The sequence below is a fragment of the Hevea brasiliensis genome, chromosome 6, assembly GCF_030052815.1.
Source record: "Hevea brasiliensis isolate MT/VB/25A 57/8 chromosome 6, ASM3005281v1, whole genome shotgun sequence".
In the NCBI taxonomy this organism is placed as follows: Eukaryota; Viridiplantae; Streptophyta; class Magnoliopsida; order Malpighiales; family Euphorbiaceae; genus Hevea; species Hevea brasiliensis.
Genome location: NC_079498.1, coordinates 28,663,439 through 28,683,408, shown reverse-complemented (window position 1 = coordinate 28,683,408; position 19,970 = coordinate 28,663,439). Strand labels below are relative to the sequence as shown.

The window sequence follows — 19,970 nt, the reverse complement described above, 5'->3', positions numbered from 1 at the left end:
ATGTTTCACAGTGAATACCCATTTGCATCCAACTGGTTTTTTCCCCATTGGAAGAGTAACAAGTTTCCATGTCTCATTCTTTGCTAGAGCTTTCATCTCGTCCACCATGGCTGCCTTCCATTTTGGATCAAGACATGCTTTCTTCCAATCCTGTGGGATAGAAATAGAGGAAATAGACAATAGAAAGGCTCTATAGGATGGAGACAAAGAATCATAAGAAATGAAGTTAGAGATGGGATGTTTAGTACAGGTTCTAACACCTTTTCTGAGAGCAATAGGAATATCAAGATCATTATTAGAAGAAGGAAGAGTAGACTAAGAATTAAAATTAGACTCTTCAGGAACTAAAGGAGACTCATCACAGACCTCAGGATGTTCAGGAATTGAATCCAGAGATTCTAGTTGATCGACAGTCTCCTACTCGATGGCTATATCTGTCTTATTTCGCCGAGTATAGATAATCAAATTTGCTCCATTCAGTCTCCTTCGAGATTTAGGTGACTCCCCCTGAATATCATTATTAGGCATAGGCTTTAGACCCAGATTTTTCCTTTAAAGTTAAAAGTTGGGAGAGCACAAAGAAGAAGGGAAAGACACCTCTTCTTCCTTCCTATGCTCCCCCTGAAGAGGTGGATGGAAATAAGATTCAGATTCCCTAAAGGTAACATCCAAGCTCACAAAATATTTCCGTGTAGGAGGGTGGTAACACCTATACCCCTTCTGAGTACTGGAATAACCAACAAAGACACACTTAAGGGCTCGAGGTTCTAACTTCCCCCTATTAGGCTGATGAACAAAGTAAACATAACCAAAGACCTTGGGAGGAACAGTATATGAATTTTTACCTAGCAAAACCTCTAAAGGACTCTTAAACTCCAAAGTCCAGAGTGGGATCCTGTTAATAAGATATGCAGCAGAAAGAATTGCATCCCCCCAGTAAGGTTTGGGAATATTCATTGTAAACATAAGAGACCTAGCAACCTCAAGTAAATGTCTATTTTTTCTCTTAGACACTCCATTTTGAGCACTAGTGTTAACACAACTAGTCTGATATAAAATTCTGTGTGACTTCAAATATTCCTGAAAGACTCCATTCATATACTCTGTGCCATTATCAGTTCTCAGTATTTTAACATAAGCATCAAACTGAGTGCTAATCATTTTGTGAAACTGCTGAAAAACATGAAAATACTTCATTTTTCCCTTTTATCAGATATACCCAAGTTAGCCTACTGCAACAATCAATAAAGGTCACAAACCATCTATAACCTGATAAAGTCACAGCTTGAGTAGGTTCCCACACATCAGAATGGATAGTCATAAAAGAAACTAAAGCTTTATTATTTATTGCAGGATAAGATTGTCTAGTATGTTTGGCAAACTCACAAGCATCACATACTAACAATTCAGTTTTGCATTGCTTAAACAAAAGAGGATAAATTTTCTCTAAAGTAGTAAATGAAGGATGTCCAAGTCTCCTATGCCACTGAATAATTTCTTCCTCAGCACCCATAAATTGTCCTAACATGGCCTGATCAACACAATTATTCAATAGATATAGCCTATCTTGTAGTCTATTACTGCCAACCGTTCTCCCATCAACTCCCGAAACACACAGTGAGTGGGAAAAAAAATTTAATTTTGCAGTTGAGAGCTTTTGTGATAGAATTGACAGACAAAAGGTTAATAGGAAAGCTAGGCACATTTAAGATAGAACTAAGACTTATAGTATGAGTGCATTTAACAGAACCTGTTCTAGAAATATTAGATAAGGATCCATCCGCAATGCACACTTTTTCTTTGCTTGAATATGGAGAATAGGATATGAATTTATTCCAAGAGCCTGTCATATATTTGTTTGCTCCAGAATCTATAACCCAAAATGAATTATTATGATTGGCAAGAAAAGCATTACCTGAGTTGACGAAGTTAGAAGAGACAACTGTAGTGGATTGTGATTCAAGCTGTGATAGGAATCGTCTTAGAGTCTATATCTCTTCATTGAAAAATATCCCAGTGATAGCAGTATCTTTAGAAACACTCACAGCCTCAGATACATTTGCTTGTGATCTAGTAGAGCCCATCTTTTTTCCTCCACGCCCTTTAGTTGGGCGGCCGTATAGCTTTCAACGTTGTTCTTTGGTGTGCTGAGATTTCCCACAGTAGTCACAATGCAAGTGATCCTTATCTGATGGACCATATGACTGTTCTCGTAAGGAGTTAGCAGCCAGCCCAGCCTTATCAACAACTGTAGAATTGATCATGACACTCCTTCTGCTCTCTTCCTACTGAACATAAGAGTATGTCTGCCTTAAGGTGGGCAAAAGATCCTTACCACGCACTTGGACTCGAATCTGATCAAACTCCACATTTAGCCTAGCAAGAAAATCATATATGTGCTCCTTCTCAATCAATTTTTGGAACTTAACTGCATCAGCCGGACATAAAGCCTGAAAGTCCTGATAGAAATCCAACTCTTGCCATAGACCACTCAGTTCCGCATAATACTGAGCAACAGTCAACTCACCTTGTTTCATTCCATGAACCTTGTTCCTAAGCTCATAAACTTGTGCATCATTCCTAACTTGAGAATAAGTCTGGGAAATAGCACTCCAAATGGTAGCGGCACTGTCCAACAGTAAATACCCAGAGCTATATGAGGTTGCATAAAATTGATGAGTAACAAGAGAGTTCTCCGACTCCCACTGGCTGTAGGTAGAACTAGTACTTTCTGGCTTTTTTCTATCTCCAGTGATATACCCCTGCAGTCCTTTAGCCTGAATGAACAGTAGACAAGATCTAGACCATACCAAATAATTAGTTTCATCTAACTTTACAGGACTAATTTGTAAAGAGGGATTATCACCAACAAATCCAGCCTTTATTTCAGAGGCTTTCTTCTTTTCATCAATCATTTTTCAATTAAAAAAATAGGTACTGAAATAGAAAGTAGGAAACTGGGCAACGAAAGGTACCAAAAAAAAATGTGCAAACCAAGTGTGAAAACAAGTTGGTCAGAGGAGCACCAGACAAGGAAGGTCGTCGGCAAGAGGCACAGTCGGAGAAATTACCGAAAAAAAGGGTGCACGCGCCTGTGCGTGAAGAATGACACAAGACTTTTGGAAGCGTGTGAGCTCACGTGCTTCATCGGACTGCTGCGGTACTTCGGGCGTAAGCCGATCGGCTGGTGTCTTTCCTCCTCAAGTAGGTGGTGACAGTCACCTCCCTTCCTAGAACGACGTAGAAGCTTGACTAAAAAAAAAATTGTCCAGAACTATACTGTTCACGCTAATAAACTTTGACATTGCTTTGATACCACGTAGAAAACAGAGAATTTAGAAAATTTTCTTTTATATTTCTTCATACAAAAATGATTTACAAGTATTCTAATTTATAAACAAAGGATAGGACTAATTAGGAAACTAATAATAGCCAATAAATATAATAATTCCTAATTATATTCTAATTTACAGCTAATTTACACTGATTAAGGGATTTACACTAATTGAGGGATTCTAACATTATCCTTCTCATTTGCATTTGAAAAATCAACATTTTGATGCAAACCTCCAAAAATTTCTGGGAAGAAGCTGAAATCGCTTGACTGTCTTGGAGATCACTTGAACTAACTGCAATTTTTGCTTTTTTTGGACGATTGTCAAGTTTTGAACAAGCTTCTTTTTGTATTTGCGCAGGAACTTCAGAGCATATGTCAATCCCATGGTTTGTAGCTCTAGCCAAATGAGCTACAATCCTTGAAATGCCCCCTGAGAAAACAAGTCCACAGTAATTGCATTTAAAACGGTCACCATCCAATTCTTCCACATGATTCCAAAATAGATCTTTTCTCCTGCCCATAAATATAACTGACAACACAAACATCTTAGAATAATTGGCTTGGCAATAGGGAGGTCATCAATGATGAAAGAATGATGTTACTTTTGTATCCTTTAATCGTTGAACTATAATGTACTATATTAATTCATAATTAAATTTATATTTTATAATTAAATATTACATAATAAATAATTAAAATATATATTATATGATATATTATTATATTATATAATATTTTTAATCTTAAATTTTATATATTTTTATAGTTAAATATTATATAAATTAGAAAATAACTAAAAGATATTTTATATAATATATTATATATTAATAATCTAATTCAAAACTTAAATATTAATTAAGTATAATTTTTTAAAGAAACAGTTATATAAAATTATTTCAAGAACCCATAACCGGAATAACTAAATCAAATTTGAAAAACTGAGAACCGTATTGAATCAAAACCGAAACGAAGAAAAATCAAACTAAAATCATACCTAAATTTTAATTGGATTCCGGTACCTAAGTAGATTTCAAATCGAATACTGCACAATCCTATGGAAATTAGAAACCAGTCTCCATTGTGATACCGTTCAGGACCTTCCCCTCCATAGACTGAAACCAATCCGTGGGCATGGCAGTGCATATATGGTTAACACCACGGTCTACGGAAGACACGCGAGAAAGCAAAACCACTGATATCCATAAAGAATAATCTATAGCAAACCTGGAGAAGGGGTATTGAGTTTATTTACAGCATTCGAAAAAGGAAAAGTGAAATTTACTAACTGATCTGCTGCGATGTTCCCTTCCTGATAACGATTTTTAAGCTACACATTCCAAACTCCTCTTAATAATTCCTTTATAGAGTTGACCATAATATAATCATTGCCCATTGTTTCTCCAAGAGATAAATAATAAAGATCAAGAACTGCTTTAATATATGTTTCAAGGGCAACATGAAGGTATCAAGAATCTCTGCCCTTTTTCACTAATTAAATTTCAGCCCAAGGAGTCAAATTGCAGGGAGAATTAAAAAGAAATAAAAGGTATTAACTAAATTTCGGCACAAAATGTCAAAATTAAAGCAGGAAAATTAGTGGTTTCTTGTCAAATTGCGAAGAGAGAAAATAAGAGACAGACTTCAGCACTCAAAATCAAAGTAAATAACAAAAGCAGCACATTAACCTCCAAGAAACATAAAATTAGCTTGAACAATTTCTTCATTCAAATGTAATGAAAAAAAAAGCCAGGGAAAAAAAATCTGCAAAAGAAAGATTGAAGCAGCGTGTCGACATAAAGAGAGAAGAGTGAAAGAGAATTGCCTGAATGAGAGAAGAAGCTCTGTCTTCTGTATATGCTTGGTTGTTTCGCTGCATTTTGCGTCTCTGCTGCCTCTGGGTTTAAATGGAGGAAAAGACCAAGGGAAATGATATGTTGGCGCGAACTTTTTCTCCCCAAGCTTCCTTCAACTTTTTCTTTCTTAATTTCTTTTTCTTTTAGAGCGCAACTTCCGTTTTTTTTTTTTTTTTTAACGTAATATACGGTACACTTTTAATTTATAACTTGATTCTTGAATTTTATTTGCTATTATATTTTAATTTCTAAATTTTAAAAAAAGTTAGAAAATTAAGTTAGTAAGGTTAAAAAATTTTATTTTGCTCAAAATAAAAGAAAAAATATTATATATAATAATGAAATATTTATTGAGAAAAAGATAATCACACATGTAAATTTTCAATATATAATAATACTTAAGCAGAAAAAGAAAATAATTTCACGAAATAATATAATATTAAATTAATAATTATCCTCAGAAAGTTCTCATTTTCTTAAAGCATTGCATGATCACTTATTATTAATGTTATCAAAGACATCTTTTTTCAATATATGTAAACAAAGAATCATTCAACAATTGATTTGTCATTCAATTGCGCAATTAAACTTTTTAATTTTTAATTCAAAGAATGCCCTTTTAACACTTACAATTGCAACATATAATATAAATGCTAATTTTACAAGCATACTAATAGATATACTAGATTTTCTATTACATATCAATTGTCAAAACAATATGTAAAATAGTTATTAATATACGTAATATAAAGCTTGTAGAAAAATCAACAAACAACAATTTGTTAATTGATTGTAAAATTAAACAAAATAAAGTTTCTATAATTAAAATACAAATGAATAATTAGAAAATTTTAGTTCTTGATTATTAATAGATTTCTAGTCTATAAGTTTTGACCCTTTTTTAGGTTTTATTATTTGTTTTAAAAGATTAAAATAATAGGTGTCTAGGGTGAAGTGTTCAACAAATCTACATTTATTAAATATAATAGTATTTTAAAAGTTTTAATCGCATAAAAAAATATTTAATTAGGATATATATATATATATATTAAAAAAAATGAGTGGGGTCAATTGACCCCACTCAAGTAAACATGGATCCGCCCTTGCCAAGGCCTTACATGGGTCTATAGGGTTGGAGATTCAGGCCCATGAGATGGGTCCCATTAAGTGAGAGATCAATAGGGTAATTTTCTAAGAGTCCTAAATTGATGGGAGATCAGGAATTTGCATTTGGGGAGGTGTTTCTCAGATCCAAAATTTTTTTCTGAGGATGATCGTTTTGGGTCTCTGCATGTAAAGTGTCTTTCATCATTGTAGACATGCAATGGGAAAAGTGATGTATGGAGGCTATTCCCTTTTTGGTTGTGGACTCAACTGTGCCTATATCATCAATGACTTGGGAAAATAGCTGGGTCAGATTCAGTCTCACCGACAATTGGGGGAATCGATGAAGGGGTCTTCGGCACGTGCAATGCCTCATTCTTTGAGGCAGTTTCAGAGGTCTTTGAAGGTGGCTAAGAAGATATGGATGATGGCAGAAGGAACGTCTTCTAAGAAAGAAAAGCCTCACCACACGATTCCTCTACCATAGTAATATGGTATTTCATCTTCTCAACATCCATAGCGATAATCTTGTGTATGAAATCCAAACTAGATGTAGAGATTAAAAACGTGCTAAATCAAGTTTGAGTTTCGTGGATGTACACAAGTCTAGTGAGATAAAATCACCACAGAAAGAGGTAACCTAGGAGAAAATTTTAGAGCACCATAGATTGAGGGGCACCCTATGGCAACGAATCCATACAAAACGACTTGTGGGCCTAAATTTGGGTTCCTATGGGAGAATAGAGCTGAACCATTGATGGAGCCAATCACTCTCAACGCTTATAAATTTTTGCATTTCTTCCTTGTCAAATAAGGTTAACAACATGGTAGCACCACGTAATGGAGTGGTAGAAATAGAAAAGACTCCCTCCATTTGGAATGATTCTTGGATGGTAAGAACCTGAGATGGGAACTTGAAGGTACCAACAACACTCCTACATAGCCATTCTTGATTATCTGCCTAAGGCTTAAGGTTCCCTCTGAGATATATCTCCCTTTTGGCAACCAAGGACAAATGTCGAATGTTTCATAATTTTCAGTTGAACCACTATTTGAGTTGTTGTGTTTAGGGTTGTTCTATCATTTTGTACCCCAGTCTCCTCTGAGGAAAAAGTAACCTTTTTTTGTTAGATTTGCTACTCTACCAAATGAGGTTTCAATATTGGCATTTTGTTTCTGTTTGTTCTCGTCTTGAGTGAACAGTTCTAAGTGGATGTTTCATTTCTCTGTCTTCCTGTCGTGATATTGCTTCTGCTTGTACATTTCTTGGTACTTTAGGCTTCTGTTTCCTTTGATAAAGGGCTGGGAAGGCCCTCAATTTATATAGCCTAATCCAAATGTTGTTTAGGTATTTGAGAAAATCTTGAGAATTACTTGGCTCATGAAGCCTGATGAAGCGAAATTTCTATTATATCTCGAGTGTTTTAGTGGAATGGTGCATGTCCTCGATAAACCATGTTTTGGAGAATAACCTCCAAAAGGATTCAACAACCTAGTTGGGTGGGAAATTTTCAAAATGGAAGATGTTGGATGGGAAGTTTTTGGTATAGGGAGAAGGGAGAAGGGAGAGGGGTGTTTCCTCTTATAGTGTTCATTTTTAGATTAAATTAGGTATGATGGGATAGTATTTATTGTTGGATATGCCTTCTTATGAGATACTTGTACTATTTGAGACAAGATTGTAATATCCAAGTCCAGCCAATTCTAATTTTGTTGCAAAGTCCAAGATTCTACCTTCAATTTCTCATCCAGGGGCATAACTAGAAATTTGTTCTTGAGTTGAGGGGCTAAAAATAAATATTTAAAAGAAATTTAATGAAATCTTGTTAAAAATATAGGGACAAAAATAAAATATAAAATATTAAGAGATTGAATTTGATTAATATAAAAAATCTTAATGAAATTGACATAAAAATGTAAAGGCCTAAAAAATATTAAAGGAGTAAACAGTAATTTTTAAAAATAAAATACACTAAAATTTATAGATTAAATTTTAATTTTAAAAGTTTTAGAAAGTAAACAGTAATTAAAAAAACTAAAATTTATAAATAAAATTTAATTTTAAAAACTATAGCCAACCACCCTTACACGTAGTTTTGCCTCTACTTTAGTCATTATAAGGGCTTGCTTGATTTAATTATTAAATGAAACTAATAGCCGATAATTAATAACTATTTTGGTTAGTTGATATCTGATGGCTAGTAGCTGATAATTAATAGAAGTTAATTTATGTTAAATATTTGATAAAACTTTATCTAGCTATTTCTGATAATATATACATGATTAATGAGAGTACATATCATATAATTTATTTTATTATTAAAATAAATAAACAATAATTTATTATAATAATTATTATTAATAAATAAATATGTAATTATTAATTTATTATATCATATTTTTTTATTATTCAAATAAATATATAATTTTTTATTTATTATACCATATTTATTTTTTATTGAAATAAATAAATAAAACTAAATAATATAAGGAAATATGAATAATAATGTTATATATCTATGTTTCTTACATAATATATAGAAATACATACAGATCAAGATAAGGGTAAAGTAGTTTTCTTTATCTTGAAATAGTAAGAACTGATCGAGAATACCTCTAATTTTATAATTTTTAAACTGTAATAATTTAATAGATATATTAGCTGAATAGTTGTTATTCGATACTTTTACCAAATAGATTTGAAGTAGCTGTTAGGTATAAAGCCTCTATCGGCTACTCCAAGTCTCTAATTCTGACAACTCTAACTATACAACAGTGGAGAAAAGAACTTTCACCATTTCAGGCCTATGAAATGATGAATCAAGTGTAGCAAGTTTAAACTATTCATGGAAGGCGACTTTCACTAATTATAAAATGATAAATATTAATGTCGCTAATTATCAATAAAAAACAATTAATTTCTTATGATCAACAACATTTGTAGTGTAATTTCTTAAAAGAAATAATATTTGAAACAATAATAGTGGATTACACAGAATTCTCATAATTAATAGATGTAAAAATTCAAACTTAAAATCTATCCATTATTTATAATTCTAAAATTAGAGAAAGATTATTATAGTTACTATAATTTCTTTTATGTTAATATATCGTATTGATTTATAATATAATGTGCATTAAAAAAGCAGAAATAAATAAATAAATTATAAAATAAATATATAATAAATCTTAAAAGGAATAGAAATAGATTAATCTCCTGAATTTTTAAATAAAAGTTTTCGGTTAAATAAGAAGATAATTTTTTTTTATTTAAGATCAACTTGATTCAATTTTAAAAAATATTATTTATTATTTTTAAATAATTTATGGCAATAAAAAATAATTTTAAACTTTAAAATAAAAATTATCTTATGATTTGTTTTTGAAATTATAATTCTATTTAAAAATCAAAAAGATAACTTAATAGATCAAGTTCAAATTATGACCAAGGCTAACAGGATACCTCAGTACACCTAATTTTAGGACCAAAGTATTAAGTAAAAAAAAAAAATTGAAGTACCATCAGAAAACAAAATAGTATAAAGAGAGCTTGGTGACTCACACTAAAATATGGGATTAGCATATAAAATGATTATCCTAATAAGATTATGAGCTCTGCCATATTAATTTGTCGCTAAATCTAAACCAAAATCCAATCAGACTCTCATAAAAGAAGTTGTTTAAAATCATGGTCAAATTAAGGCATCTATAACCATTTTTTAATCCATCTCTAGTTTCACCCTACAGTAATTATTATCTTATGATTTTTAAATACTTAAAAATTAATACAAATTTACTTTTATAAAATGTTGATGTAGCATGTACCTTCTATGTAAGCCTCACTAACTGTTACTTTCTGTTCATAGAAAAAGTACCCTTTCAACTTTTCTCTGTTTAGGTCAGCCTTGACTTATTTTAGGGTTATTGGGGTTCAATATTAAGGGAACTAAGGCTTATATTTGGAATCAAATTATGAGTCTCATGTAGAAGAGAGAATTTAAAATTATTACGCTCCTAGAAAGATTTTTCTTGCATTTCACGTTTGGAAACATCTAAAAAATGAGTGCTAGTTTTTGCTTTATTTTCTGTTTCCTGTGCTTCTGACTGTTTTCTTGCATTTCTGGTCTACCTTTAGACCAAGTGGTGTCCTGCTCCAGGGTGTGAGTATGCTGTTGATTTGCTGGTGGTGGAAGCTTTGATGTTTCCTGCCTCTGTTCGTATAGCTTTTGCTGGAATGTGAGCTCCTTGTGATTTTAAGTATTATTGTGCTTAGGATTAATTGTTGTAAACTGATTGGTAAAAGCCATTTGATTATTTCAGTGCACAGAGGAAGCTCACCGTCCGGTGGACTGTGGAACTGTGTCGAAGTGGATTTTGGAGAACGGTGCTGAGTCAGAAAACATGAATTGGTAGACAATATATTTAATCATCTATAGCTATATCTTGTGATTATATTTGTCTGGGTTTGCTTCTATTTATTGCCTTTGTTTTTCACCCGTGATAATTTGACAATTTGTGGGCATGGAATGGCATAACTTTTAATTGGCCTTGCTTTGTGCATCTATGATATTTAGGGTGTTGTCTTGTTTGTGACCTCAGTTGCATGGTGGTGGCAAATTTTTATATGATATTTTCTTGTATGCTTTTCTTTAAAAATATGATTGATTAGTAGTCATCCATTTCACATATTAACGTTGATTTTTTATTATTGTCAAGTGGTATATGATATTATCCAAAGGGAGTACAAATTGTTCTTTGTGTGTTCTTTCTTACAAGTAATAATATTTCATTTTTATTAAAGAAATACTAGGATATATTATGAGTGCTCTCTTTTGTTTCAAGAGAGATTAGTATTCTACATTATCTGTAATATTATTAGTTAAATTTTTATCTGTATTTTCCTTGGCTATATATATATATATATATATATATATATATATATATATATATATATATATATCATCTTTGATCACTATATCCTTGGTTAAGATGGTGATATAGGTTGATCCTTGACAATTGTCTTAGTTATTATGAGAAATAGGAGTCAAGTGTCAGGGAAAATTTTTCAGGATTGAAGTGTAGAAAGGATCTTATGCTAGACACTAGACATTGTCTCATTAGGGTTGATTTTTCATCGTAGTTGCAAATTTTAAAGTGATTTGAGGTGATATACTCATGCATCATTTATGCACACATTTGCGCATCAATATTATAGTATATTATATATAATCTTGTTATATGGGATTGTGCTTTTATTTGGTGGTTGAAGGATGTAACAAGTAGATGATGATTTTGATACTTGGACCTGCTTCTTCACCTTACTGAATAATCTAAAGAAAATATTTATTGCTCATTATCGCCAGTGACATTTTATAGACAAATCCATATATGCAGCTGTATGAATATGTAATTTGTTATTTTAATGTCAATTTTTTTTTTATTTTTTTTTGCTTTATGCTAATTTTGATGTTGTCACTCTCAGGATACTTGCCAACTCCAAGCCTTGTCCAAAGTGCAAGCGTCCAATTGAAAAAAACCAAGGGTGTATGCACAGGACATGCACGCCACCTTGTAAATTTGAGTTTTGCCGGTAATTTGTGTTTTATGTTAGATTTTTATTTTTTATATTAATCATAGTTTTTTTTTTCTTTATCCTTAGATGCAATTTAGTTTTTGACATGTTATTGGATGTCAATGTATAATTGCAGGCTATGCCTTGGTGCATGGTCAGATCATGGTGAGGGGACTGGTGGATGTCAATATAATATTTTGGGTGTTGCGGACAACTCATCGTACTTGGTTTGGCCCATCTTTTTACCTTCCACCATTTTTCACTAGCATTTCATTCAATCTCATTATCTTCCAATCTTACATAGCGTGAAGCTAAAAAATTTTTCTTGCTAAAAGCTTTTTGTTTTATTTTATTTTATTTTATTTTATTTTATTTTTTTTATTTTATTTTTTAATTCCTTAGAACTTTGATTTCTATGCCTGCTAATTTTTTAAAGCTTATGCATAACCGAGGTCTGGCTTATGCTTGCACTATGAACAAGTCTACATGTGTTAGTTGCTCTTGTCTATATCAGTAGATCATTTGTTTATTATTATTTTTTTGGACCAACAGAGATAAGAGATGAAGAATGTGGCTAGGCCATACTGTATTGTGGCTGAATGTTGTAGAAATAAAAGGAAGAGGAGTTCTAAAGAATGCAAACAGGGGTTAGGCGAAAGCAAAAAGGAAGAAAATTAGAAGAAATAAGAATGATGGAGCCCAATGGGAGGATTGTTTCACAGATTTTGGAGGAATTTACTTTACAATTATTAAAATTGGCACTCCAAAGATAATTACAACCATTACAAAGGAAAAATAATTGACTTTTGTGTTTTCACTCTGTATGTATTAACAGCTGAGCCTCGAACTTGTATGTAGATTGGATTAATTGCCTACCTCTTCTAGGGATCTCTGGAGAAAGTTACAGATTTCTGAGAAACTTTCTGGCTCTGGCTTTATATTTTCATCGAGTTATGTTGTTCTTTTGGCTGCTAAATATTTACTATTGGTTCCATCTCACCTTTGCATCTCTTTTAGAATAGTAAATTATGATATGTATAGATAAGACTTCAAATATATATATTTATATAATCTGAAATTTTTGCTTTCTTATGTGACAGTCAAGGCAAAAAGCTCTTGCAGATTTACATCAAATGCAAACTGTGCATGTAAGTTTTTTTTTTTTTTTGGGATGTCCAACCTATAATTTTAAACGAGATGGTTAATCCTTCAAATAGTACGAGATGGTTAATCCTTCAAATAGTATGTCCAATGTATTGGACAGCTTTAAGATCTATTATTTATATCAGCTAGGAATATCCATTTTAACTTCTGTTTTGGATGCTTTTCGAATAATATCTGGAGTTAACCGTGGATTCATGTATTACTTACCTGGTCTATTTTAGTTTATTTTATTATTAAAATTTTGTTCAATATAAGCAGTCTTGTATAATTTGACAAATTTTCTTTTTGGTCCATTCATTAGATCGACTTATAATGCCAACTAGTTTGGAATTATGATATTATTATATGAATTGTTGAGCATTGATCACTTAGGTAGAACTCACCCTTGAAAACTGGATTGTAAGGGGAGGGTACTTAGGGACTTGTCAACCTCTCACTAAGGTTGTTCTTTAGCAATGTGAGATCATAACAATACCTTACTGTTGTGCACCCCGAAAGTGTGTAAACTGTAAAAAAACAAACCAAATATACAAAACATCAATATTTACGTGGTTCACCCTCTCAATATAGGGCTACATCCATGGGTATTCCATCTTACACTATCATTAATAATAAATCATCAATTACAAACTCATAGCTATACTACCCATCTGCCTAATTACACCCAAGAGAGCTCATATTACATCAAAATGCTCTTAGTAAATATATTAGTTAGTCCTTCTCAGTCTTCTCTAGATATAATTCAATATGTTTACTATTACAACACTACACCACAAAGGATACCTTCAACTATATGAGCAATAGCCCTCTCACTAATGGACAAGAATCCCTTCCTCTTGAATTCTATACCTTTTCTGCACCTTAGGCCGAAGCCTCTCTTCACTGCAATGGGCAAAAGCCCCTCATCAATGGGCAGAACCAAATCCGCAGTAATTAGCAAGGCTCCTCTTTACAATGGGCGACAGTCTCATTCCATGAGCTGAAAGTCAAATAACTTTTTATACCATTTTCTTATTTATTGTGTTAATTCCCCAAATCCTAATTTGAGTAGAAGTCCTACTCAATTTAGGATTAACACTAAAATAACTGTGTGTGTCTATTCAATTAAGGGAGAAAAAGAATGAAAGAAAAAAGAATTACTTTTGAACCATCTGTTTTTTTTTTCTTCAGGTGAAGCTGAGTTTGGCTTGCAAAGGCTTCATCAATGCGCAAAGAAGGTGCTACGATAGTTCCTTAATGCAGAAGGTTCCTCAAAGGAATTTGATGAGTTCCGCACAAAGCTAGCTGGGCTCACCAGGTATCTGTTGCAATTATATATTGATGTTCGATTTATATTAGTGATGAAAGTATACGTAGTTTTCTGCTTTGGGGGTTGGTCTCCTTTCTCTGTTGGAAGATTTTTATCCCTCTTTCCTTTTATGGTGAGAAGATGCATATTACTGCAAGTTAATCAAATAACTGGATAGGTCTTTGGGTAGTTAATCAGACAACAAAGGAGATTCACTTAATAGAGTTCTTTTAATTGTAATATTAACAACATCAATTCTTTAATATCACCAGTTATTTTCAATTACCAAACACCTAAAAATGGTTTATTATGCCAAAAAAAAAAAAAAAAGTTTCTTATGGAATCAATCTTCTATACCATATTGCTTAGAGAAATTTGGGGATGGCTAGTAGAAAATGATATAAGGTTCTATTTAGATAGGAGTGCATTTTAAATAAAGGTAGATTTGTATTTGTGTTCCGAATGAAAAATCATAAATCACTGATATTATTTTAAATTCAACTACCCCTTCATTTCAGTTTCTTATCTATCCAAATGGATCCTATAAACAATAATTTTTGTGAAGATTTGAGTAGCAAGTTAGTACAATTTACTTGGATAAACTTGTGTGAAATACGGCTGCAATTTATGTATTTTCCTTGGTATTTACCATTTGCTAAATTGAAAACTTGGGGGAATCTAAATAAATTGACATTTTAGGAACCCATCAGTATTCTTTGGTTCAAAATATGTTTAGCAGTTTAAACTGCTTCATCTGTGTCAGATGTTTTTGAATCAGTTCTAGTACACCATGTAAGTTAGCCCCAAATAATTTGCCTAAGATGTTTCTGAAATTTGAGACCATGCACATATCATTAGTGATGGGTTTTTGCCAGTCTTATTAAGGTGAGAGGCGATATTAAGGCGATTGGGTATCTTATGACCTTAGGTGGGAGGTGAGACAAGGGCTTTTTTGAGGTGCCACAATGTAACACCCCTATATTCGGTAGTGCGTTCTACTGTTCTCGTGATCAGTATCTGTCCGGACTACTAGAATGCCTAGAACTACACTTAAATGTTAGTGAGGAGACATGAAATAATGAAATACAATAGAGGAAAATACAAGAAAAATAAAGGAAAAATTAGAACAATGAAATGTGATTAAGTTAAACGAGCCAAAAACTGTAGCGATGGGTGACCGCACCGGAAAGTTGCGGTGAGGACTATTGACTAGTCCTGGACCGCGGGGAACCCTGGAAAATATTTTTAAGACTTAATAAACATCTATTGTGGTATAATTGACTTAGAAAATGCCAAAGAAAATTTAATTAATTAGTACAAAGAAAAATGAAAAATCAAAAAACTGACAAAAATCAGTGTTACCAAAAAATCGGGAATACAACCCGAAAAGAGGCATTTTGGTCAATTGACACCCCAAGTTGCCTTTTGACATAAATGTCCATTAAAAATAAGTAGTATTAAATTTTGAAAATGCCATGAAAAATGAAATTATGTATAAAAGGTAATTAGGAAGAAATTAAGGGTAAGAATTTGGAATAATTAAAATTAGAATATTTTAATGTTAATTAAAATTTAGTGGAGCACTAAGGGGCATTTAAACTCATTAAGGAACATGTGTATGTCCACTAAGCACTTCATCTCCTTCTTCATCTTCTCCATGCCGAATTGAAGACCCAAAATTCCTCCATGCCAAAACTTCAAAAGCTCCATAACCTCCACCATTTCCAACTTAAATCCCAAAGCTCACTTCATTAACTTTGCTCCCCACACTACAAGGAAGAGATTGATGGTATTTTGAAGAAGAATAGTTGAGCTTTGATCAAGCTCCATAAAAGGTTAGTGTTAGTTTCTTAAATTTTCTTAAGTAAAAGTTGTGCTAAGGTTGAAACAAGTCAAATGGTTAAGAAATTTTGAGGAAATGCTTGAGTTTTGGTTCACCATGAATTTGGCAGCCATCGTGATGAAAGAGGTTTGATTTATTCTCACTTTAAATTAGTGGGAATTGATGTTGAATGAAGTGATTAGAAAGATTAACAAGTTAATTGTATGTGTATATTAATGTTAGTATTGAATTTAGGGGTTTGAAAGGGGAATTAATTACCTTAGTAAACTGCCATGGTTGGCAGCTTGTAAACTCATGATTTTATGTGTAAATTGATGAAAATTATTGATGAATTATGATGGTGATGAATTGGGGATAGTATGTGTGTAATTGCCATAGAAGTGTATGTGAAATTTAGGTGAGTATGTATATTGAATTTGGGTTGACTTACATATAGAATTTTAATAGAGTATTATGTACCTTGAACTTTTGAGTATTTTGTCCAATTTATTTTGTTGAAATTGTGTTGACAATATATAGAAATGCTATGAATGAATATTGAAGTATTGGGAGGAGGAGGATTGCCAAATTGGGAGTGTAAATTCTTTTATGCAGGTTGTGATTGTTGGCAGTGTATAAATTAGGTTATAAGTGCAAAATTTTGACTCCAATTGGCATGAAACCAATTGAAGGTGAAACTAGACATAAAATAAGCCAACTTTCATGTAGAAGTGTTGCCCAAATTCTGCCTAGAAAATGACCTAAAAAGTGACCAAATCCGGATTGCCTAAAATGTGAACCCAGAATTTGACCATATGAATAATAATCAGTCTTTTGGCCATACCTCACTCAAAACAGGTCAAAATGACCTGAAATTTATATGGTTGGAAAGTTTAGACATAGGGCTACAACTTTGGTGAAGACCACTAAGCCCAAAAATGCCAATTACCAAGTCAAAATGATCACCAAAGTTGGCTTACAAAAACTGGCCGAATTGACTTTGACCTAAAAATGACCTAAACTTTGCAATATAAATGCAACTTGACCAACAATAGTAAAATGACCATAACTTAGTCCATAGAACTCCAAATGATATGAAATCAGTCCCAAAATTTCAATAAGATATAGATCTACAATATTGGTTTGACCAAAACTCAAAAATCAAGGGAACTAGATCAATTAACTTGATTAAGTTGGCACACTAAATCTGAAATTAGCACATTTGACCATAAAATCCAGAAAATTCAAATAAGCATATCTCTCACCAGAAGTGTTCAATTTGAATGAGCCATACCAATCTAGAAAGCTAAGAAAGAAACCAAAAACATTATTTTAGACAACTTTCTCAATTATAAATGTATAAGGTCAGAATTTAAAGTCAAGCCATTGACCTAATTCAGGACCATGCCAATATAGGACCTTTGAGTCCAAGTTAACAATTTGCCTATAAAGAATTCTATAAGGCTTGAAAAATGGTAAGCAAAATTTCTAGTTGTCCTTAAGACATAGGGCAACAATACTTATGAAGAATGCTAGACCTCAATATGATTACAAACAGTCCAAATAAATTAGTAAAGTCAGAACCGAAAATACCTAAAAAGGAAACTTAAACTTAGATTTGACCTAGCTATGGTTAATTAACCATAACTTGAGCTATAAAACTCCAAATGGAGTAATTCAAAAAGGAAATTAAAGAAGACACAATGAGAAACAATTTAATGAAGAGAAATCTATTAAATTTACACTGTAGCTTGGTTCAATAGACAGTAAACATTGGCCATAAAATCTAGAAAATAGCAATAAAATGCAATAAGCTTTAAAATGAAATTCGTAACATATACCAATACTTAGAAACTATAAAGTGTGACAAATTGGGAACATTAAAATTAATTCACAGTGTATTAATGGTCAACATTATAGGTTGACTAATAAAATAAATTAAAGGGAATAGTATCAAGAAAATTTAGATATTGGATTTTATTGTTAGAAACAATTTAACTGAGTACTGAAACACTTTAAATTGTGTGTTTCAGTTGAAAAGGATATTGAAAAGCATAAGGAACATTGAGTCAAGGCCTAGGGGCGACTAAAATCAGGTCTGTGCACAATACTTTTTATATTCACTGCTTTTACTAGAAAATTTATTTGGAGAAATAAGTTATGAATAATTTTTTATTGTTTTGGCTTTGGGAATTTTATTTAGAAATTATTATGTTGCCTACGTTGCAAATGGAAATTTTGAGATAAAATGTGATTTGTGGTTTGTATGAAATACTTAAATATGGTGATTTGGAATTGTTTTGATTCACACTTGGCATGACAATATGACTATGTTCCTTCTCCATTTATGCGGTGAGTATGACTATATTCCTCCCTCTTTGACTTGCCAATATGAGGTGAGTATGGATGAGTACTCATTAGCTAGCTAGCCACCTCCCTCATTGATTTCGATTAGTGGGGTGAGTATATCTTGTCGTGGTGTACAACACGACATGTTCGGAAAATTTGTGTCATGATCTAAGTTGTGTTATTGATCGGCAACACTATGTTATTCAATTGTTTGATCAAATTTGTGTTATATGAGCTTTGAAAATTGTGACATGAAATTGTGAATTATTTGAATTATAAATTATCAATAAAAGTTTTATATACTGCATTTTAAATTGTTATTGTGCACCACTGAGTAAATTTTACTCAGCGATAGCTTTTTCATTGCTGTTGCAGGTAGACAGACAGATAAAGCAGCAGAGTAGGCTGCTTGTGACTTCGCTTTGAGATTTTACCGGGTATATTGAGTATGCCGCCTCCTTATAATTTTTGTTGTAATGTATGTGAATTGTATATATATATTGTACTTGGTCTTAAGTAGTTATAAAATAAAGTTGTAAATTATTTTGGCCTATAAAAATATTGTATTATAATTTTCTTATCTCAGCTTTGAAATGCTTAGTCATTTTGAATTCTATTTTTGAAATTACTGAAAGTGATGTTGAATTGAGTTTGACTTATGTTTGAGAAAATTGATTTGTGTTGAGCCATATTGGAGTTTGGGACTGAAATAAATATATTGAAAGTGTTTTTTACAGGTTTTTGAAGAACTATTTTGCTCAAAATACAGACGGCACTCTGCCGAAATTTTTACAGAAATTATTAATACTTCAGATGTGTTATTTAATTTCACTTCAGTAAAAAAAAAAATTAACACTTGTCAAAAGTGCTCACCACTTTAAAAAGAAGTAAGAAATTGTTTAAAATCCTTTGTAGTGTATTTAATGGGTTACCGATAAGTGAAGTACGATAATTCATTAGGTGTACTACGGGATCATGTTACATCTTACGGAGGCATAGGGTGTGACACACAACCTATATATATATATATGAGGCATAGGGTGTGACACATAACCAATATATATATATATATATATATATATATATATATATATATATATATATATATATATATATATATATATATATATAACACACATAAAAATATCATACTTTTAACTAGTTTAATTAGTAAAAATACATATTAAAAAGGAAAAAAAAACATATTATTTGCAGTATATGTAATATAAGAGAAATAGAAAGTAGAAAATAACAACATTATAGAAAGGAAATGAAATTTAAAGGAAGATTAATCAACTTCACTTTATTAGGGTTTAGGGAGAAATAAGAGAGAAGGGAAGAGGAGAGGAGGAGGAGAAAAGAGGAGAGAAACTCCAAAAAATAAAAAATCCAAAAAAAAAAAATTAGGAGAGGAAAAGAGGAGAGAGGAGGAGGAGAGAAGAGAAGAGGAGAGAACCCTAAAAAAAAAAAAAAACTGTAAC

The 19,970-nt window shown here is 32.0% G+C and overlaps 1 protein-coding gene across 1 annotated transcript; it reads left to right on the top strand.

Moving 5' to 3' along the window:
* The first annotated feature begins 7,118 nt into the window (after window positions 1-7,118).
* On the top strand, window positions 7,119-14,259 carry LOC131180626 (probable E3 ubiquitin-protein ligase ARI8). Its single transcript, XM_058147976.1, has 8 exons — window positions 7,119-7,187; window positions 10,430-10,507; window positions 10,615-10,703; window positions 11,777-11,884; window positions 12,003-12,093; window positions 12,967-13,014; window positions 13,156-13,240; window positions 14,201-14,259. The coding sequence occupies exons 1-8, from the start codon at window positions 7,119-7,121 to the stop codon at window positions 14,257-14,259; spliced, it is 627 nt and encodes a 208-aa protein (XP_058003959.1).
* Window positions 14,260-19,970: the final 5,711 nt, after the last annotated feature.